General features: G+C 37.5%; 1 protein-coding gene across 2 annotated transcripts; it reads left to right on the plus strand.

Annotated features, from left to right (window-relative positions):
• The first annotated feature begins 263 nt into the window (after positions 1-263).
• Positions 264-19,034, plus strand: LOC110790308 (uncharacterized). Of its 2 annotated transcripts, XM_021995087.2 has the most exons (13): positions 264-454; positions 587-711; positions 889-1,029; positions 11,809-11,939; positions 12,805-13,032; positions 13,969-14,144; positions 15,904-16,004; positions 16,359-16,505; positions 17,540-17,595; positions 17,678-17,735; positions 18,195-18,315; positions 18,558-18,668; positions 18,753-19,034. In XM_021995087.2, the coding sequence occupies exons 1-13, from the start codon at positions 445-447 to the stop codon at positions 18,863-18,865; spliced, it is 1,518 nt and encodes a 505-aa protein (XP_021850779.1). In that variant the 5' UTR covers positions 264-444; the 3' UTR covers positions 18,866-19,034. The 2 variants fall into 2 exon arrangements, with proteins under 2 accessions (XP_021850779.1, XP_021850780.1); XM_021995088.2 differs by lacking the exons at positions 17,540-17,595; positions 17,678-17,735.
• The last annotated feature ends 4,677 nt before the right edge of the window (positions 19,035-23,711 follow it).

The following is a 23,711-nucleotide window of genomic DNA, read 5'->3' on the forward strand; positions in this document are numbered from 1 at the left end:
ATTGCTACCTAAAAAAAACGATTAATAATAATTACTCCGTATGGTTTTATTCATATAACAATAATTAATTAATGGAAATATATTTGTTTTTCTTGCTAAATATTCAACCGTTATGTTTTCAACCGCTAATTTTGCCAAACACTCATACTATGGATCGCTACTTTGACAGCTAACCGCTACCCGCTACTCTTAACCGCTACCCGCTACCCTAAAACGAATTTAACAAGATTTCACATTTGTATGTTTGATCCTACGTAGAAATCTCTAACAATAATCAAAATATCATAGAATTGAAAACCCGGTATTGTCTGTTGTCTCTCCCAATTTGCTTTGCCGCCTTCGCCAACTTCTCTCCATCTCACTGTGTATTTCTCTCTCAACCGTCTTTCTGAGTTTGCGACACACAAACAAACACCCTTTGTCAACTTCGCTACTTCGCCGGACATGCCACAAGGTTTCAGTTTCACCTTTCTATAGTTCTATTGTAATTCATCAATAATACTTTGTAGTTTTATTGCACAAATTGAATGTTTAATTTTGAGAAAATTGATTACCAAATGCAATTGTTGAATGATTGAATTTGCAGATTTACCAGGGTTGTATTTCGACCCAGATAAGAACAGATACTTCCCAATTAAGGGTCGTATTCCTGGTTCTTCCAGTAAACCTAAACCACTTCCACCTCAAAACCCAGTTTCATCACCTACCCAGGTGACTTTTCTTAGTAATTTTTGAAAGGGTTCAATTATTTTTCCTTTTTGAAAGAATTTCGTGTTTTTGTTGAGAATGGGTTGTTTTTGTTAATGTATAAGCTTTAAATACATGTCTTAATCAAGCAAGCCGTTGGGGCTATGATAATCATGTCTAATTTTGAAATATCTATTATAGGTGCCAAGCAAGCCTAAGAAGGATACTAAAATTTCTAAGCTGCTTCAATGTAGGGAGTTGCATGGTAAAATTGTTGAATTTAGTGATCGGAATGGTAGCTTTCAAGAGGAATGCAAAAAGAAGTTGGCCTCTAAACCAAAGGTATTTTCATTTGCTCTTTATGTATGCATCAATCTTTATAAAAAGGGTACTTGGTCTGATGCAAATGGTCATTTTGCAATCATAGGGTGAGGTTGTGTACAGGGTACAACAGACTCCTTTGTACGACCTTGCCTCACTTTTGATGGGAGCCTTGTTAGGGTCTTAAGGGTATTTATCTATACTATTCAACTAATTGTCGTGATCTTGGTATCTAATAGTATTGTCCCCAGATTCCTAGAGCTTATATTCCAGACCTCTATTTTCCGTGGAGAATTATGTCCCAAGAATGTCGAGAACAAGCTTTGAGGAACTGAGGAGCATCTCCGTCAGGTGGGAGCCTTATATACTTGGTTGATATTATTTTTAAAGTGAAACAGTAACACTAGGAAGAGGTTTCCATGTTACTATCTGTAGGATTCAGAGTGCGCGGAAGCAATAAATTCAACTAAAGATTAAGAGAAATTAATAAAGATGATAAAATTATATTAGCGAAAGATGCAATATTAATTCCACAAATATGAAATGGGAATGTTAAATAAGGTGAGAATAATATACAATGTTTGTTGTTGTAGTAAATTTAATTCTAAACAAATACTAAGCTATTTATAATAGCATAACAATGATAAAAACAACATAGCTAATTATAGGAAATGGTTAAGCACACATTCCTCACGCAAAAGTAGATAATTCACATAATGTGAATTGTGATAAATAGTAAACTACTTTACTATGTTTAGTAAATGGTGAGACATTATTTTCCCACAAATCTCCACCTTGGCAATGATCAAACTTAGCTGTGGGAAGTGGTTTGGTAAGCATATCAGCAGGATTATCGCTTGTATGAATCTTTTGGACAACTAATTCTCCTGTGGCAACAATATCTTTTATGAAATGGTGCTTGATATCAATATGCTTGGTCTTTGAATGATGTTTACTAGTCTTAGTCAAGTGGACAGCACTTTGACTGTCGCAAAACACGACAAGAATATCTTGTTGTAAACTAAGTTCATACACCAAACCTCGGAGCCATATAGCCTCTTTCATACCTTCAGTGGCAGCAATATATTCTGCTTCAGTTGTAGACAAAGCCGCAATAGCTTGAAGTGAAGAATACCAACTAATAGCAGAGCCACAAAGTGTAAAAATATAAGATGAGAGTGATCTTCTCCGATCTAAATCACCACCATAGTCAGCATCCACATAACCAACTACACCACCGGGATCAGCTCTTCCTTTATCAAATATCAAACCAATATCACAAGAACCCTTAAGGTATCGAAGTATCCATTTTACAGCTTCCCAATGTTGTTTGCCTGGATTGTGCATGAACCGACTAACAACACTTACTGCATAAGCCAAATCTGGTCGAGTACACACCATGGCGTACATTAAACTTCCAACTGCATTAGAATAAGGAACATGAATCATACGCCTTTTGTCTTCGTCTGTTTGTGGACATTGTTCAGAGGACAATTTGAAATGAGCAGCAATAGGAGTATTAACAGGCTTACTGTTTTTCAAGTTGAACTTGTCAAGCATCTTCACGATATAATTTTTCTGTGATAAAAAGAGTTTTCCAGCTTGACGATCCCTGCTTATCTCCATTCCAAGAATTTTCTTGGCAGGACCTAAGTCCTTCATATCAAATTCACTACTCAATTGAGTCTTTAACTTGAGATTTATCTTGGGCAACAATCAACATATCATCAACATAGAGTAATAAATATATAAAAGACTCATTTGTCGTCTTCTGAAAATAAACACAGTTATCATAACTACTTCTTGAGTAGCCTTGTCCCATCATAAAGGAATCAAACCTTTTGTGCCATTGTCGCGGAGACTGTTTCAAACCATAAAGAGATTTTTTCAAACGACATACATAATTCTCTTTGTCAGGAACTATGAATCCCTCAGGCTGATGGATATAAATTTCTTCTTCGAGGTATGACGAACAACGGGAGAAAATACTTCATTGAAGTCAATACCTTCTTGTTGGTCAAAACCTCTAACAACATACCTTGCTTTGTACCTTGCATTCTCAACGCCGGGGATGCCTTCTTTTCTCTTAAAGAGCCATTTGCAACTAATAGCTCGTTTACCTTCGGGTAACTTAACCAGATCCCAAGTTTCATTTTTATAAAGACTTTCAACTTCTTCTTGCATCGCTGCAATCCAATTTGCTGAATCTGCAAGAGCTATAGCCTCATAATAATTTTTAGGCTCATTGGAGTCATCAATTTCTTGTGCAGCGACCAAAGCATAAGCAATATTAGCACTTTGACCAATATATCTTTGATTTTGTCTTCTTGGTCTTTGATCGGGCAGATTTTGAGCCATAGACCATGGATCTGGTAAACCTCGTCTTTGTGGTAGACGTTGTGGACTCATATTTTCAGTCGTAACAATATTATCACCGCAATCAGGTTGAGCTAAGAAAGTAGGGACATCTTCCTCTGATTTTGAGGATGGGACCTCAAACTCCACCTTATCTCCGATATTCTCAGAATCTGTAATGGTAGGAGAAACACAATTTTCTTTTCTAGAAGATAACATTTCATTTTCATTAAATGTTATGTTCCTACTATAAAAGGTTCTATGAGACTCAGGGTCATGTAAACGATAACCTTTAACCCCTGAACCATAACTTAAGAATATGCACTTTTTAGCACGAGGTTCCAATTTCCCCTCGCTAACGTGTGAATAAGCAGGACAACCAAATATTCTAAGATTAGAATAATCAACAGGTAATCCTGACCAAACTTCTTCTGGAATATTACCATGAAGTGATCTATTTGGGGAGCGGTTTATCAAATAGCTTGTAGTGTTTGCCGCTTCAGCCCAAAATCCCTTTTTCAAGCTAGAATGAGAGAGCATACAACGAACTCTCTCCAAAATAGTTCTGTTCATTCGTTCTGCAACTCCATTTTGTTGTGGAGTACCTGGAATGCTATGATGTCTTGCAATACCTTCTTTCTTGCAGAACATATTAAACTCATTTAAACAGAATTCAAGACCATTGTCTGTTCTCAGCCTTTTAATTTTCTTACCAGTTTGATTTTCAATTAAGGTTTTCCAATCCTTGAAAGTTGAAAATACCTCACTTGTATACTTAAGAAAATAGACCCAAAGTTTTCTTGAGAAATCATCAATAATGGTCAACATATAATGACATCCTCATGTGGAAGGAACTTGTGAAGGACCCCAAAGGTCTGAATGAATATAATCTAATGTACCTTAGTTCGGTGAACGCCTTTTGAAAAGCTAACTCTTTTGTGCTTGCCAAAAATACAATGCTCGCAGAAACCAACCTTACCAGTACAATGATTGCCAAGGAATCCTCTTTTGTCAAGGACATGCATTCCTTTTTCACTCATGTGGCCCAATCCCAAATGCCACAACTTTGTATTATCATTATTGGATGAGGCAGTAGTTGCAGATCCTGTAATAGTAATCCCTGCAGCACATATATCGATTTGCCTTTAGTATAACAAGAGCACCTTTGGACACTTTAAGCACTCCACCTTCAGCTGAATACCTACACCCAAGTGATTCAAGGGTGCCTAAAGAAATAAGATTTCGTTTCAAATCGGGAACGTGTCTAACACCGGTCAAAGTTCTAGTAATGCCATCATTTGTCTTAATTTTGATTGTACCTTTACCAACAACCTTGCATTGGGCATCATTGTCCATCAAAACAAGACCACCATGAACTGGTTCATAGGTGGTAAACCAGTCTCTATTCGGTGACATGTGAAATGTACAACCAGAATCAAGAATCCATTCATTTCTAAATCTTTGTTCGGAGTCAGCCGCTAATAATAAATCCCCATCTGGCCCGGACTCAACAACACTAGCTTCAGCGTGAGTTTCGGGTTGTTTACCCTTTTGTTCTTTTTCTTGCTTATTTTTCAATTTATAGCAATCAGATATTTCGTGTCCCTTAGATTTGGTATCTCTAGATTTTGATTTGAACCTGTTTTTACTTGTACTACCTTTTTCAAAATTTCTTCCTCTAACAACCAAGCCTTCACCCGAATGTTATGTATTTATATCAGTATCAAATTTTTCTTTTGATAATAGGTGAGACTTGACATCTTTAAAGAATAATGTAACATAATTTCCGTATAACATTATTTCCTTAAAGTGTCGATATGAGAGTGGTAATGAAATAATAAGTAAAACGTCTTTATCATCATCATCAATTTTAACATCCAAGTTCTCCAAATCAACAATAATAGAATTAAACTCATCAAGGTAAAGAGTTTAATTCTATTATTCTTCTGCCATTTTGAGTGTAAAGAGTCTTTCCTTGAGGCGAAGTTTGTTTGCAAGGCTTTTGGTCATGTAAAGAGATTCTAATTTAGCCCAAATATCTGCAGCGGACTTTTCACTCATGACCTCACGTAACACCTTACGAGACAAACATAACTGAATTACAGACAACGCTTTCTCATCCATATCATCCCATTGTTCATCTGTCAAAGTGGATGACTTTTTGGACTTTCCATCCAAAGCCTTCTTTAAACCATTCTGGGTAAGAATGGCTTGCATTTGAATTCGCCATATGGCAAAACTAATTTTACCATCAAACTTCTCAATATCAAATTTTGTAGACATGATAAAAAAAAAATCCCAGTTGAATATATAAAGCTCTGGTTACCAATTTGTAGGATTCAGAGTGCGCGGAAGCAATAAATTCAACCAAAGATTAAGAGAAATTAATAAAGATGATAAAATTATACTAGCGAAAGATGCAATATTTATTCCACAAATATGAAATGGGAATGTTAAATAAGGTGAGAATAATATACAATGTTTGTTGTTGTAGTAAATTTAATTCTAAACAAACACTAAGCTATTTATAATAGCATAACAATGATAAAAACATCATAGCTAATTATAGGAATGGTTAAGCACACATTCCTCACGCAAAAGTAGATAATTCACATAATGTGAATTGTGATAAATAGTAAACTACTTTACTATGTTTAGTAAATGGTAAGACATTATTTTCTCGCACTATCTGAATATGAAGGGCTAGCGTTTAACCTTGCTAAAGAGCAATTGGTCTAGTTTTCCCATGTACTTTATGCCATGTTCAGTGTCCTGTGTACCAGCTACTGTCATGTCACTTGTAAACTGGGGAAGATTGAGAGAGAATACCTGTATCTGCCCTTGAAAAGAATAGAAAAGAGTTTTCAATTTTTATCGGGAAGAAGTGTCAATTATGTTGTGCCCAGAAGGAATGGGGTCATAGCCTCATAGGGATCTGTCAAAGAGTAAATTCGGGGCCATTGTTGGCAAAAGCTGTGGATTTTAAACAATGTATTCTGAAACAAATCAAGATAGAACAAAAATTCCATATACGTCAAACATCATTTATTTCGAAAGTATCTTGTAACATTCTTCCTTGCAAACAACTCCTATATAAGTAAACTATCTACTTGTGGTTCACTCTTTAGTCTCTCCAAACATCTCATACAACCTGAACTACAAGGGAAGTAGATGCTTTTATAGTTTTGTATCTTTACGCCATTAGAATTTTACTCACATCCATCTGGTTTTAGGGCTTTATAAGGAATTATTATATTTAAGAAGTTATTTCGTTGTCTATGTTGTTGGGACTTGACATTCATTCATTATCATTATCATTACCCCATAGCCTCAAAGAGGCTCCCGCAAGAAGCGGGGTAAGGGGGGTCGGACGTACGCAACCTTACCCCTGCAATTGCAGAGAGGTTGTTTCCAATTGACCCAAAAGCGATAACGGGACGACAATGGGGCGACCATCTTGTACTTCATGGAAAGGAAGCGAAGAGGTATTAAGAACCATTTTGATTTAGTCCATTACATCCCACAGCCAAAAGAACAAATGAATCTTTGGCTCCATCGGAAATGGACACGGACTATAGTCTGATGTAATGGACTATAGACTTGAGTCACTTGACCTTATTAGGAAATTTTTACGTCCACCCGCGTGGTGGTTGCAGAGGCCTACTGAACGATGTCTCAACATAGTGACTGACAAGGATTCGCCGGTGAATATGTGTGTGCTATATATACTTTAGATTAGTGTTTTCATAATACAACCTTCCTTCACTTGTACTTTTTTTATCTAATGTTTACTCGGACTTTTCTTTTAAGTTTGTAGGCTTTAGATATACTCCCTCCGTCCCAAAATTATAGTCCTGTTTTCCAAATCGGGCGTCCCAAAATTATAGTCCTGTTTCTAATTTTGGCTATTAAGGTCCCCACTTTCTCATGTACTATATTAATTAAAAATGCATTGAAAACCCCACCCATGTACTATATTCCACTTTTCTATGTACTATATTCTCTTTCACATATACTTTATTCCACTTTTCAATGCAACTCAATCATCATTTGTACTTTATTCCACTTTTTCATGTACTATATTCCATTTTTCTTAAAACCTGTGTTTTCGGTCAAATGAGACTATAAATATGGGACGGAGGGAGTAATTATTATGTTATTCTCATTTCGGTGTTCACTGGTAACTTTTAACTTATTCAATATAAACCTCTTTAGGGAGTATGCACCCTATCTCGGTGCGGTACAAAGAAGAAGATTGAGAACATCATTGAACAATGCCCAAAACAATGGAAGCTCTAAGATGAATTTGATAGATAATCAGATTTCTTTGTGTCGTTGGAGGAAGAGTTAATCGCTTTTTAATAGGCATGAAAGATCAATAAAAATAGAAGGTCATTAATTGGTCATCAATTAGGCCATAAATGGAGGAGACAATTAAGGGAATTTTAATTGTATAACGGTAACAAATCAATAAAATATACTCCTCTTGTCCCACATTACTCGTTACGCTTTCCTTTTTCATTCGTCTCATATTACTTACACTTCAAAATTAGGAATGATCTCACAATTATTATATTATCTCTCTTATTCATTCTAGCAAAAGTTTGGTCCTCACACCCTCTCTCATTCAATTAAAAAAATATTATACTAACTCCAGTCACATCTACTTTTGCAATAGAATAACAATTGATAACCAAACAATCACTTATCACCTAAAACTTTGTGCAAAGGTAAGTGTAACGAGTAATGTGGACGGAGGGAGTATGTAGTTGACCTTACACAATCACTCCACTAATTACACTCCAAAAATGATGGTTGGTAGTAAGAAAGAAACTTTAATTCTTTTGAATCAACATAATTTGGAGTTTTCAACATAGAGCAAAAGGGGTAAAACTCCAACACAAGGAACCAGTGTTGGCTCTCCATGACATCAACAAACCTAAACCTTTTAGTGTAGAAATAGATGCATCAGATTTTGCTCTAGGCGGAGTGTTTCTCCAAGAAGGGTATCTTGTTGCGTTCGAGAGTCGGAATTCGAATGGGGATGAGAGGAATTATGCCTCCCAAGAGAAAGAACCGATAGCCACTGTTCATTGCCGGAGGCACTACTTGTTGGGGTTGAAGTTCATCGTCTGCACCGACAACCCTTCAACCAACCACTGTCTTACTCAACCTAGGTCAACGAGAACACAAGCTGGAGTAGCAGGAGCTACTCCTAGGGTTCGGTGTCAGGTTCGCGTTCCAAACTGGAGTGAATAACAAAGTTGCACTCTCTATCAAAACTTAGCTCCACTGTGTAGACTTGCTCCACTCTCTGCTAGCAACATAGTTCCTTCTATCAAAGTCCAAGTCAAGCATCACCTACAGGAGATCCTACGACGGAGACCATAAAGAAGATGATAGAAGAGGGGAAGACTAGACATTTCTGGATAGAGGATGACCTCATTTACACCAAAGGCTACAAACTATTCCTCTCGAAGTCTAGTGGCCTCTGTTAGATGCTCTTGAAGGAAAGTCATGACCACTGTTACATGGAACGCGGGACGTTTCTGACCATGGTACGGGAACGGGAATGCGGAACGCCGCCTCTAGAGTTCCCGGTACGTTGGGTTATACTTTTTTACATTTTTTGGGATTTTACATGTTAGAATCAGTAAAAATTAAAACCATAAAACAAAATAAATAACTTTGAATAAAAAAATACTATGGATAAAGAAAAAAAAATATGAAGGAAGAAAAATAAACAAATAAATCTATCATATGGAGCACGCTTTTTGATAAGGAAATACATACTCTAGTGATACTTTGTACTTTATTATCTCCCCTCAAAAAGGACAAAAACAGCTAGCTGCCTAGCTGCACACACTACCCAACTATAATAAATAAATAAAAGAAAAATAAGAATACTAAAAAGTTAATAAAAGGGGAAGGGTCAGAACCTAACAACTGTACTAGGGTATATGCTTCGTATAAAGAAAAAAAAGCCCTTTCTTCTTCGTCTTCCTCAATAAGCCACTTCCTTCTTCGTCTTCTTCTTCCTTCGCCATCTTCTTCAATAGACCATAAATGTATCATTGTGCTTCAATTGCAGAGCTAGGGTTTTCAATTCCGGTGTGTCACCTTCGGCTATCTAGGTCGCGAACCACAAAGAACCGGGAACGAACGAACCCGGTTCGTGGAACGTGGCAACGCACCACGTTCCGGGTAACACCGGTCATGACTCTTTTTTGGGTCATTCTATGGCAGAGAACTCTCAACATTCTCTTCCTTCGAATGGCAGAGAACTCTCAACATTCTCTTCCTTCGAATGGCAGAGAACTCTCAACATTCTCTTCCTGAGATATTACTAGTCTAGAATGCAAGAAGATGTGATGGGCTATACCAAGAGTTGTGTTGTGTGCCAACACGACAAGATTGATAAACAAAACCAGGAGGGCTACTTGAGCCGTTCTCCATACCCGCTCAACCATGGGAGAGTGTCTCAATGAATTTCATTAGTGGATTACCAAAAGTGGCCCAGTTCTCCTCCGCTAATCATTTTTCCAAATATGTCACATTTGTTACGTTGTAGAAGATGTGTGGTGTCGAAGAAATTGCAACTCTATTCTTCAAACACATAGTTTAATATTGGGGGTTGTCACAAAGCATTATCAGCAACAACAACAGAGACCCGAGATTCACGAGCATCTTTTGGTTAGAGTTGTTCCAAATGATGGGATCAACTCTGAACATGTCGTCAAGCCACCACCAAAAAGATTATCACGCTTTGCGAGTGCGAACTCGGAAGATTGGGTCAAACTCCTGGATGTGGCACAACTTTGCTTCAACGCTTAGAAAGGGTCTTGATTCCTTCAAAATATCTAATTCTTACGAAAGCTCAGCATCCAACCGAAGCCCCTTTAGCTTGTTAATGGCCAACAACCCCTTCGACCACACACGGTAGTGGGAATAGAGGATGTAAGAAGCCATCATGCTCGAGAGTTCACCAATGAGGCAATGACTGGGAAGAAAATACAGAGATCGACCGAGCTTACCTTGAAAGAGCATCGTAGCGAGTGAATAAATGGGACGATAAAAACAAAAGGCCAGTTGAGTTTGATGTGTTTGGTGTAGGTGATATGGTGATGGTGAAGGTGTTACTAGAACAACCAAGATCCCCCGAGAAATATGAAGGCCCCATCCGCATCACGTAATGATGGATTGGTAAGAGTGCATACAACGTAGAACCTCCTACTTGGTTGAAGATCTACCCTATATTCCACGTTATTCGTCTCAAACCATACCGCCCGGACGAAGAAGATTCTAACGGCTACATCAGCACCGACGGCAACATCAAATTCAAACAGCGAGTAACCACCTCATCGGAAGATTAAATTGGCTTCACTATGTTTATTGCTTCTTTTAGCTTTACCTTTGTAACTTGTAATGCTTTCTTTAGCTTATCTTTTGTAATCCTGTAAGTCGACGACATCTTTAGTGGGGGAAGATGTTAAAATCCAATCTTCCTTTACTTGTACTTTTCTTATCTAATATTTTCTAGGACTTTTCTTTTAAGTCTCTAGGCTTTAGATATAATTATTATGTTATGTCAATTCAATGTTCACCGGTTATTTTTATGTTGTTCAATATAGACCTATTTAGGGAGTATGCACCTACCCCTAAAAGTTGCGTTGCTTTCTACACCTAAAAGTTGCCTTGCTTTCTTACTAGCATTGTTGTTAACCTTTATTGATATTGTGTTGTCGCTTGTATACTTGTATTAAAGCTCCCAAAGACTTAACAAATCTCGGCAAACAAATAAACTCTCGTCGCCGGTCCCACTTAGTGACTGCTTTGTGCACACAAGTGCCCGATCGACCCTCGTCACCTACTTCGTCGCCAAAAGTAAAAAACACCCTCTTTGAGAAACCTTTGCTTGCTTGTGCTCCACAAGCCCTACTCAGTTCTGCACAAGACTTGCGCCCCTGCCGCCCAATAGTCAAGAGTGCGACACACGATCACTTGTCCAAACATTCAGACTGTAACACTTGTCCTTATTAGGCACTATTTATGTCCACCTGTACGATGTCTCAACACAACACAGTGACCGTGGAAGGATTCATCGGAAAATATGTGCCTGCAATGTATACTTTAGGTTAGTGTTTTCTTAAATTTTCACTAAAATGAGAAGGTGTAGAAAGCTCATGACCAGTTGGACTGCCCTTCATCTATCTCTCTTACTTTCATGATATAAACCCCAATCCATGGTTTAGTGAATTGAGTCAATGGGTTGTCCGTGAGACCTTCTCTTTCTTGGTTAGTTTTCCGTGCAGACACCTTAGTCCTTTGAATGTTTATAACTATTATCATGGTTGATCATTTACTGTTTTTGGAGCTTTCACTTCAGACTCTTTCAATTATATATTCTGTCTTCTGCCTGATAGAAGGATAAATATCCACTTGCAGATATGGAAATATCAGGATGTAGAGAAGGATGCTGATTCTTCTTTGGCCCTAATGAACATTACTGTTGAGACACCAGAGGGCCAATGTGCTGCAAATGCTTTACTAACAGGGGGTATGAATGGTTCCTTGAGGTCTGTCTCTTGCTCCTTTACCCTCCCTTCTCTATGTTCTGGTCTGTTTTTCTTTCTTTTATCTTTCTACTTTCGCCATCTACCTCCACTATTTCTTCCAACTTTCTCATCAACTTTTGAAATTATTCTGATTGCAACTGGGTCATTTCAATTTACAAATGCACCGTGTTATAAATATCAGTAGTTAGTAGTCTTTGGGTCATTGGGTATACCTACAACCTGGTTATATAGCATAAGGGAAACCATCTAATTTCCCCCTTATTCTTAAGAATAGATTGGAGATTTAGTAATGTGTCATAGGCAATACTTGTTAAGGTTGTTATAGCCTATCGTTCCTTTCATATCGTAAGAGCGATATGCTCTGTTTAAATCCATGTTATCTTGAATTTTTGTGTTGTCAAACATTCCTATCTAGATTGCTACTTGTCATGCTTAGATATTTATCTTTACATCTATCTAGTTTATTTTGGGTGTTAATTGACACCAATTGATATAGATCTTGATGAAGAATTGCCATTCTTAACAAAAATGAACTTAAGCTAACTACTTGGGCTGATTTTACATACCTAAACACTAATTAATTGGGCCTAACATGTAATCTCCATCCTCTATAGGTATGGTAAAACAATGCTAGCTAAGGAAACCAATTAAAAACTAAAATAAAAACAATTCCTAGCATAGATGAGGATTGAAATCATGTAAAAGAAATCCTGCATAAACTACGAATTGGAATGCATGAATTTTTTTTCCTAATTCAATCAGAATTCCACTTCCGTATCAGTTAGTAACATTGCCAACTCACCTGTATTAACTTGCTTTCTATTTAGCTGCTATGGTTTAACACTTGGACACTTCTATTCTGTAGTCTGTATGATGTTGGAGATATTGGACAACATTTCAGTAACGGTTTCAACACTGCTGCAGAGTTTGTGTGGCCTGAGCAAGATGACTCTGGCACAGACCAGTCACTTAAAGATATTTGGAAATTCAATGGAACCACATTGGTTTTGCCATCAAGTATATCTTCTATAAGTATACCCAGAAAAGAGTACTTTGGGGCAGATAAAAACAGTTCAGTTCTGCAACGTGCGCTGTATCCATTCATGATCGACGTATTTGACAAATTTTATGTCTCACACAATTTTGTCCAGGGAAACTAATCTGTCAATTTCATCATATACATGAAATTCTATAATTTGTACATTGCTTCATTTCTTACTTCTCAAAAGCAAGGTGCTCGAATGCTAGAAATTTAGAAAATGTTTTACTCACTTCATATTTTACCTTCTTCATTAACTACATCATGAGATGTCACACTTTAACAGTTTCTTTCATTTCATTAGGCAACTTAAAAGTCATTTTCACGCATAGAACAATAAGAATTATTGGTCAAAAGTTGACATATTTTTCATGTTCGATTAGTGGTGTGTTCTTGTGTTGTCTACTGAGAATTTTTTTTGTTTGACATCAGGTTAGGATTATAAATTTGCAGCAATGTAGAAAATTTGAAAAAAGGAGGTTATTTTTTAGTACCGCCGGCACCGCCAATTTAAATTTTGTTTTTGACAAAATTTTAAAGACTACTTTCTTCTCTTTGGAGGTTAGCAGTCAGTCATAAGTCATAACCCACTCTCGTTGGGTCAAGGATAGGAATACTATAATTATATGTAATATTTGGCTGGCTTCAACTTGTTACTTCAACTTGTTACCTGAGCTTGAGTTCGGTTCAAGGCAGAGTCGAGTTGTGAGCTGACACCTGAATCTTCCAAGCTCGACAAGCTCAGGCTTATGGTTGAGTTTTTGCCAGTCAAACTAGCTAGTTCGATTGCAGCTCGGGTTGGCTGGTTATCAGCCCTACTTGGAGGTGTGTGAGCTTTACTACTTGAGCTCTCACCTCGTGCTTTCTGGATCTATCTTCCAATGTACATGTTGACGATGTCGTCTGAAGTGGGGTTCTGGGTTTTATTGCTGCCTTCATGATTTTTGTTGGTGTATATCCTTTCCACTTTTTCTTAACATAAGATGACAGGATTACAACATTGGGGTCAGACATATCTGGTGGTGCACTTTATACTCTAGATCTTGCTAATCCTGTGGTTTTAAGTTCAAATGCTGCTGACATTGGGAGATTGCGCAAACATGTTTCGCTCAATTGTACTATATGGGGGGCAGAGATCAGTCAAACTGGTCATAAAGCTGTTGTTGGTGAGTTCCTGAAAGTTCTGACATCAAATAAACTGCTTCTTACATGATGTATTGTTCACCCATTCATAGGCTTTGTTCTCTTGGTCTAGTTTGGTCTAGTCTGAATTTTTCTGATTGTTTTTGTTATAATAATAATATAATATTAATAATAATAAATAATAATTTATTAATAATATTATTGTTGTTATTACCACCACTACTACTACTACTACTAAATTTGTCAAAAATGACCTTTTATAAGGTCAACTTTGTGAGAAAGAATATTTTATAAGCAAAGTTGCAAATTGGGACCTTAATGAACTCTATTTTGTTCGTTGACGGGGGACCTTTGGTCGGAAAATGAGCATTGACCACAATTTTTTGACGTTGACCATCGTTTTCCGGCGTTGACCCATGATGTGCCGGTCATGTGACCATGAAAAACTTAATTTTTTTATTTTTAGTTTTTCCCGCAAATTCCAACCCCCTTTTATTGGAATTTGTTAGAAAGGACCTTTTATGTGGTCACCTTTGTCAGAAAGGACCTTAAATCACGTTTTGGTTGTTGAAGATGACCTTAAGGTGGATATCGAGCAATGACTTATTTGTTTAAATGAACATGAACATGAAAAGGGTAATACTCGGTTCAGCTTCGCTCATTTGCACCCCACTTGACAAGTGTCACATATCTCTTTGTGTTACAGTGCCCTTTTAAAATAAAATAAAATGTAACTGATGAGTGGTCCTTGTAAGTATTCATGCCTTCTGTTTAATATGTGGAAATTTTCCTTGTGTAATCCTTATTTCTTATACTTTCTGTTGTTCAATGGGGATAAGATTAGGGATTGTGGAGAAAGACTCGTGTGTGATGGCTGTCTTTTCCATTAACTTATGTGTTTGTTGGCCGGTCTGCAATATGTAATGCCTTAATTTCTGAACGTGTGGATCAGAGAGGGTGATGCTCTTTCTTGGAAATTTTCATCTTATAAGGAAATTAGGAAGTGGGGAGCTCAGTTATAATCAAAATATGATAGGATGTATGAAATAATGGCTGGTTATGGGTTTTAGTTTTTCTTTTGTAACTTCCTCTATGTAGGCAGATATCTGGTATTCTTAATGAGTTATTGGAACCAAAGGCGGCGAAGTTGGTTCATGAATGGCATTTCTGGATAGGCAAACTGCAATTTTGGTGACCAATTAAGTGCATTTCCCTCGATTAGCAGTTTAGCAAATCTGTGATGGTGCAAATGATAGGAAAAAGCTATTATATGGTTTGGTACTTAAATTAGGTCATTAGAATATTTTTTGATCCCAATTCCATGAAAATCTTGTGTCCGAGAAAAGTGTAGAAGCTATGTCATCTTAGAAACTAGAGATATGGTAGAGTTTAGGAAGACGCACATGTCGTAACTCGTAAGCTGTGGTTTATACAAGGCTAGGATAAGAGAACCATGTTAATCGAGGACTTAAGTCTAAGTTTAGCAGTTAGAGTTATTTGCTTCAGATGAAGAGATTCTTAATTTTACAAAATTAGAATTGAGACTTAACAGTATTTGATGTTCTCGCCTTCTTGTTCTTGGAGGCTGTGCAAGATATCATGTAAATATGCCTGTATATATTGACAGAGCTGATTTCTAAAAATGGGGATTTCGTCTGGTCAATCTCTCTCTTTCTCCTCTAAGCTCCTGCATTAATGAAGTCCCTTTTTTCACAAAGATGAGTCATAAATTCCTCCCTTCTTGAACTTCACATGGTAACTCATTCTTTATGGTTTTCGTAGGCACCAGCCTGGGAGCTACATTGGTGGATTTGGAGAGTGGAGCATCAGAAACGTTATGCCGTAGTATGAGTGACGTGTTATCAGTGCAATTTATTCAGTCGGTAATTTAGTAGTCTTGAATTTTGGTTTGGCACTGTATCTTTTCATGCACCCACCCTGAAAGATGCCATCCTTCAGACCCTCATGCCTAACTCAAACTTACTTCATGCATGACTTTTCTTTTTTATTTTCCGAGCCCTTTTTTTTTTGCCTCATGTTTTCCCTTTTCCGTTTTCTTGGTTTTGTGTACAGTGGATGAGATACTTGAATTGCCTTGAAAGAATGAAATTGGCTCATTAGTATTTGAAAAATTACATCCTAACATGGGTGAATATCTGTAGAAGCAGTGTTATATTGTTATCTGCAATTTTGTTTCTTAAAAGGAAGTATAACTGGTTTAATATTTGATGTCACAGGGGAATGTTGCTCTTTGTGGACTAAGAAAAGGAGCAATAGTAACAGTTGATGTCCGGCAACGGCAACGGCATCTTGCTCGTCATAGTTTTGTGCACCCGTCCGATAATTCAAAAAGACCTGGTCAGAAAACGACTAAAAAGTTTGTGGTAAATGAAATAGAGATCAAGGACAACAGTTTTATTTTTTATACTGTTATTTTTACTCACCTTGCTATCTATTGAGCTAATTAGTCTTTCTAGAAACGTAAGTCTTACTTCAAATTAAAATAGTTGAATATTAATTCCGGAGTTCATACTACTTTTAGTACCGTTTCTTTGTGATCTCTCTTTGCCTAACCTGTGATTGTGTTTGTGCCACCTTGACTATCTGAAGTGATGTTCTAGAACTTTTCAAGTTTCTGAGGCTGGTACTAAGGTTTCTTGAGCCCCATATACTGTAGATTCTAGCTATAAGACCTGCATTAGACTTTCTTAAACATTTTGCAGAATGAATTAAGTTCCTGAATGATTCATGAATAATTAATTCCTCTGCAACCCCAGCATGGCATTTAAAAGTCTAAATTCATTTTATTCGAAGCATTCGTACTAGTAATCTTGGCAGCTAACCATATTAGAACTCTTTCTAGATTTTACTCAATATTTGGGACTAGACCGTCCATTGAGTTCCTGCAGATATAGTACTGAAACTTTCACAGGTTTATTTTACAGAGAAACCTAAACTAACATCTGTGAGCAGCTTAATTGAGCCAATTTTTTACACTCGATTATATTCCTCATAGGCCCTGGTGCTCTTTTTAACAATTTAGAATCTGATTCCTGGTATATTTACTAATTTTAGATGCAGGTCTACTATATACATACCTTTACTTTCATGTTACTAACTATTATTTCCCTGTTCATGGAACGCGTATACCAGTGTACTATATTTCCACCTCTCCACCCCTCTGATCATTCCAAAGAACAAAAGTAAACATCCATAAATCCTGCTGAGGTTGATAAACACATATATTTGATTTTACTTTAGAATCTAAGCCTTTGCAAACTTGAGATGTGAAGTTTTGAACTCAGCCTCTTTTAAGGTGCAAAACGATATCAGGACCTTCCATATCCAGCACAAGTAGGTTTGGGCCATGTGGATTTTAAATGTTTAATTCTTTGTTAATTGCCTTTTTAATGTGCAGCTTAGAGGAAATATACAACCTTCTTGTACAGTGTACATGCCTTCGTCAATATGCTGGTTAGTATGCTGTTCCGGAAAATGTTTTTAATTAGTTGATATTTTCTTTCCCTACTTAAAGTTTGCCTGGTCAAAATTGTAGTTTGGCGTCACTTCAAATGTATGATCAATACTTTTTGGCAAGCTCAATGGATGGATCGGTCAGTATATCACTTTTGCACTTAAACCATGTTTCCTTCTTATATGTGTATCTTGTTGAGTTCTGGATTGTATATTTTGGCACTAGTTGGGGTTGCAATTCTTGTCAGTTGCATTTTGTTTTGAGTTTCAAGGAGCTGTTCTTTCTGGTAGAAGTCCTTGTCTTATTCTGGTTGTGTGCTTGATCTGTTGAATAGCTAGGTCTTACATCTTTAAACAGATCTTGGACCTTTTTCTGACTTTATGAATTATGTACAAGAGGAGGGTGACTTCACTTGTCAACAGAATATGCACCAAATAAGGAAGAAGTTCTTCATTGGAAGTGGGATCCATTTTCTGACTCATTCACTGTGTCAAATTGTCAATGCCAGTATTTTTTTTTTGATAGCAGATTAATGTTACATGTTTAAGAAATTGCATTTATCGTGGAACTTAATATGTGAATACCCACTGTTCTACAGATAAATCTATATGATCATCGACTGACTAAGCGAGGGCCTGTACAATCTTATGAAGGTCATGTGAACTCCCACAGTCATATACAGCTAGCAACTGATGCAAGTGAGAGGTTTCTTATGTCAGGTATACCTGGCTGCATGCCTACATGGTTTGTGTACTGATCATAAATGAATTTTGGGTCAACTGTTGAAGTGTCATATGGACTTTCCAAACCTACCAGAATTGACTTGACCCAGAAACCCGTCTTTAACCTATCCAAAACAAGTTGATTCAACAATTTGACTCAGAATCAACCAGACTGACCAATTTTGTAAAATCTTGATCATAAGTTTGATTTGGACTTTATATGCTTGTACTTTTCTTAGGAGGCGAGGACTGCAAAGTGCGCATATGGAGTATCAGATCAGGTGAAATGCTGTTCGAGGAGAAACTATCGAGTTATGTTCCGGTGGCAGCTTGCTGGCGAGGAAGCACAGGTAGGGTTTGCTTGGTTGCATTTCCTTAGTCCGAATTACAGAACAAAGCTAAGTTTTGGTTCTTGTCAATGTTATTGTTTTCAGAACCAATTAGTAAGCAGCAGAGTTCAGAAGAATTTCTGGGTGCACAAACTCACAGTTGGGATGCATGGCTGGGATCAGCAGAAGGATTGCTTCGTATGCAATTTCGCTTGTAGTCACCAAATGCTTTTTGGCCCTGAAAACAGCCCATGCTGGGTGATCTTGTAATGTTGGGGAAATGCAAGTATGTTGAGAGAATTGGTTTTACTTGTTTGTATCCCTCTTATTTTATGGTACAGAATTTTGATTTTCGACATCAAATTATATGGATAACACTTCACACGATGGCAACCATTATTTTTCTCTGTTTTCCGATGCGTTGTTTATGACTAGGATAGTGATTGCAATTGGGAACTGCCCACCTTATGGGCAACTCATGACCCCAACAGAGTTTGGACATGCTTATTCAACTTGGACTCGGTGCAACTTCCCACATGACGCATAATTATGGTAATCTATGATTCTTTAATTTAAGCACTAACAAGGAAAAAAAGGGTATATGGCAATCAAAATAGACTTTGAAAAGGCCTATGATCGCCTAAAGTGGTCATTTATTTTGAGATACGTTACTACAAATGAACTTGCCTATCCTTCTCATCAATATCATCATGGAGTGTGTTACCACGGCCTACATCAAGGTTCTTTGGAATGGTGAACTCTCACCTAGCTTTACCCCAAGTCGAGGGGTTCGGCGAGACCCTCTTTCTCCGTATATATTTGTTAAAGGTTATACCAAATTATTGAGGAGGCTATTGTTTTGCATCGTTGGAAGCCAATTCGTACAAGTAGAGATGGACCCCTGCTCTCTAACTTGTTCTTTGCGGATAACATTATATTGTTTGCAGAGGCAAGTGTGGAACAAGCAATGGTAATCCAAGACTGCCTTCGCCGTTTTGTCAAGCGTCAGGGCAGAAAATTAGCCTTCCCAAATCCCGCGTCTATTTCTCAAAGAATTTGCAAGACTTGGAAAAGTTTGACATCAGCGATACGCTAGGTATGACAGAAACAAATGACTTGGGTATGTACCTAGGCATGCCAACCTTAACTAGCCGTGTAACCAGTGCTACGTTCTCTCATCTCTGTGAAAAAATTGACCGTCGTTTGTCGGGATGGAAATCAAAATACCTTTCACTGGCGGGTAGGATTACCCTTGCCAATACTACAGTGGCCTCAATGGGATTTTACTCAATGCAAACGGCCAAAATTCCAAGGACCGTATGCGATGACATGGACAGAAAAGTACGCAGGTTCATCTGGGGGTAATGAGGATACTCGAAAAATCCACCTGCTCTCATGGGAGACGCTGCAGCGTTCTAAAGATCAAGGGGGGGATACGGGTTCATTCTGCGCGTCAAGCGAATTCTGCGTTCTTGACTAAACTAGGTTGGTGCATATTAGCTGAACCAAATGCGTTGTGGGCTTGTGTCCTCCGTGCTAAATATTGTAAGGGCATGTGTGATGTAGATATGTTTGAACCAAAGGTTGGAATGTCCAATGTATGGAATGGGATTACTTAAAATGCACGGGTACTATGTGAGGGCATACGGACCATTGTGGGTGATGGTGCAAAAACCCTTTTTGGGACCATAAGTGGGCTATGTCTTCTCCTTTGAGTGAACTAGCCACACAGCCTGTTCCACATGATTTGATGGGTGCAACAGTAGGGGAGATGTGGGAGGATGGAGTTGGTTAGAAATGGGAAGCTTTTTCCCCGTACCTACAGTCAAACACTTTGAAGCTCATTCATGACCATGAACTGAAGTTGAACGAGAATGTGGGGGACCTGGTTTACTGGGAGAATGGACCTAAGGGGAAATTTACCATACAATCTTCTTTGCAAATAATTCGCAGGGAAAGCAATGAGTTTGAGGATGCCATATGGAAACTGATCTAGAGAGCTCCTACTCAACAGAGAACTAGAGCTTTTCTATGGCTAGCCAGCCATGATCGGTTACTTGGAAACGCCAATCACTACAAACGTCACCTCACTGATGACCCCAAGTGTTTCATTTGCAACGAAGAAGAGGAATCTACCTTTCATATACTACGAAGGTGCCCTGTAGCTAGGAGCGTTTGGAGAAAAGTAGGGAGCACAACTAGCTCTCCATCTTTCTTTCAAGGTGAATTGAAGCAATGGATAATGTCGAATTTGGAGCTGGATGATGGGACTGAAGAGAACAACTGGCCTATACGTTTTTGTACCGTAGTTTGGTGGATTTGGAGATGACGTAATTGTTTCATATTTGGTAGGAGAAATGATATTCCAGTGGATGTAGGAGGTTTTTTTAAAGTTCGAGTGGATGAGACCAAAATAAGTCTACTGAACCTGGAGGGAAGTTGTCAGACTGGACCTAAGAGGTGACCTCTTGGGAAGCTCCACCCATTGGATGGTATGCATTGAACACTGATGGTGCTGCAAAGGGGAGTCCAGGGCCTGCTGGTGGAGGCGCAATCATTCGCGATCAACATGGCTCTTTTATATCAGCATTCTTAGGCAACTTTGTTCACTGCACCTCCTTTCGTGCAGAGGTCACAACCCTTGTTAGTGGTCTTGATCTAGCATGCGATCTAAAAATACGCAAACTGGTGATGCAACTTGACAATTTGGCTTGTGTACAAGCTCTAAGTAGCACAACACCAGGAAGTGGAGATTGTGCACATTTTGTTGATTACTGTCGCAGGGTGATTAACAAAGATGATTCGGAGGCTCGTGTCTTACATGTCTACCGTGAAGGAATTGGGTGGCTCAATCTCTAAGAACTGTAATATTAGAGGATATTCCATTAGCTCTTATTCGTATCTTAGATGAGGACATTAGAAGTGTGGCTTTACCACGCCTCATTCCTCCTTAGTTTATTTCGTAGCTGTAGCTGTAGTAGTTGTTTGCTTCTATTCTGTTTTTTGTTGGCATAATTCCAATTGTTATGCATAAAAAAAATAGTTTAGTTGGTAATAGTCATCACATTCCAATAACATGTTATGGTCATACAACCTTCTCCAATAAATCATTAGCCCTTCATGATGTTCTCCTTGCCCCTTAAATTATTAAGAACCTAATTTCAGTTAGAAAATTCACTATTGATAATTCATGTTCAATAGAATTTGACCCTTGTGGTTTTTTGTAAGGGGGAGTGTTATATTGAGTTTGTTTTAACTTGTTTCAGATTGAATTGAGACTTTGAATTTTGAATATGCAAATTTAACAAAAAGAAAGGATATGAAATCTTATAACCAATAATACTGAACTTGACATAACTTTACGAGTCAAATACATATACTTCCTCCGCTTTTTAATACTCGCAACGTTTGGACTTTTTACACTATTCATATAATCTACTTTGACTATTCTTGGTGTTTTTTATATGAGATAAAACATAATCATGTGGGATCTTGTTTGATTCGTCTTAATGTGTATTTTCAAAATATCAACTTTTAATAATTTTTGCATAAAGAGAATTTAAGATATAAATGACCAAAGTTGTGCATTGACATTCGTGAAAGTAACAAACGTTGCGAGTATTAAAAAACGGAGGAAATACTTCGTAGGTCGAATTCGATATAACAAAACATATCTTACCAAAAATAATCTCATATTTGGCCATACTTATAATACATTCTTTATCTGAAATCTAATACTTTGTATTTGTATTCGTTGAACTGTCTGTTTGTTAAGCGAACATAAATGATGCTAATGGGAATGTGAATTTGTATGTTTGGCAAAGAAATTCAATATTTATTCTCATGGCAAAGAATGCAAATTTATGAAAAAACACCAAATTTGAGGTACATAATTGTTTCATTAACAATAACATTATGATGTTATTTTTCTTGTAGTATATTTAGAGTTATTTTCATTCCTACCATTTTATTACATGGTAGTACCAAACGAGTAGGTGTACAATGCACAACCATCAATAGTGGCGTGCATTTGTTTTGCAGCGAAGCACTAGATCCCCAGGTTTCAAAAAACTTCCAGTTAAATTTTTGATAAATTAGGTTTAATTTTGGAAAATTTATCAATTAATACTTAGGTGGTTAGAAGTTTGTCAATTACTACCTAGATTGTTTGAAATTGTCAATTATTATTACTACCCACATTTCTAACACTTGATGTGAATTATTACATCAGTCCATATAAGTCTGCAAATAAGAAAGTCAAAATTTGTAAACAAAATATGTTTTATTTATTTTTCTATTTTAGTGTACAATATCTAATAATTTGATCCTCTGATTTGATCTCCACGTCTACTTGGGCTTGCAATTCTCGGACGAAGTTCGTGAAGGAAATAATGCCCTTGGTCCAAGTATGCATTCTATGTTAAGTCTAATAAATGCGGTTCAGTATTAATTAACAAGTTAATAATTCAGTGAGATCAAGTGAGCTGAATGCCTAGCTAGAGGCCGCTTCAGTTCAAGTGGTATTAATGATATTAATCCACAACTTACTCTTGACTGAACCCGTAGGGTCACACAAATAGTACGTAAACGGATCAAGTATTTAATGGCATTAAATACTCCATCTATGAATATTCGGAACCGACGGATCTTGGTTTCAGTGGGAGCTAAGATCGTCACAGGCAAGAAATGAATACTCCGGAAACGATGATATTGCCGGAAACGGAAATATGGATCGTATCGGAAATATAAATATTATCCAAGTCGTAGATGTTGCCGGAAACGGAAACATGGTACGTATCGGAAAATATTATCGGAAATGGAAATATTGCCAGAATCGGAAATATTGCCGGAAACGGAAATATTGTCAGAATCGGAAATATTACCGGAATCGGAAAATAATTCCGGAAACGGAAATATTAAATATTTGTTCGAAACGGAAATTAATTCCGGAATCGGAAATATTAAATATTGTTCGTATCGGAAATGAATTCCGGAATCGGAAAATTTAATCGGAAGCGCATCGTACGAATAAGCATCGGACGAGGCCTGCCGGACGAGGCCCAG

This window comes from Spinacia oleracea, chromosome 3 (genome assembly GCF_020520425.1).
Source record: "Spinacia oleracea cultivar Varoflay chromosome 3, BTI_SOV_V1, whole genome shotgun sequence".
Lineage (NCBI taxonomy): Eukaryota > Viridiplantae > Streptophyta > Magnoliopsida > Caryophyllales > Amaranthaceae > Spinacia > Spinacia oleracea.

Coding starts and splice junctions, on each gene's coding strand:
- LOC110790308 (XM_021995087.2), top strand. Junction 14,145..15,903: donor TGGTCATAAAGCTGTTGTTG/GTGAGTTCCTGA, acceptor TGGTTTTCGTAG/GCACCAGCCTGGGAGCTACA. Junction 17,596..17,677: donor ATGCCTTCGTCAATATGCTG/GTTAGTATGCTG, acceptor TCAAAATTGTAG/TTTGGCGTCACTTCAAATGT.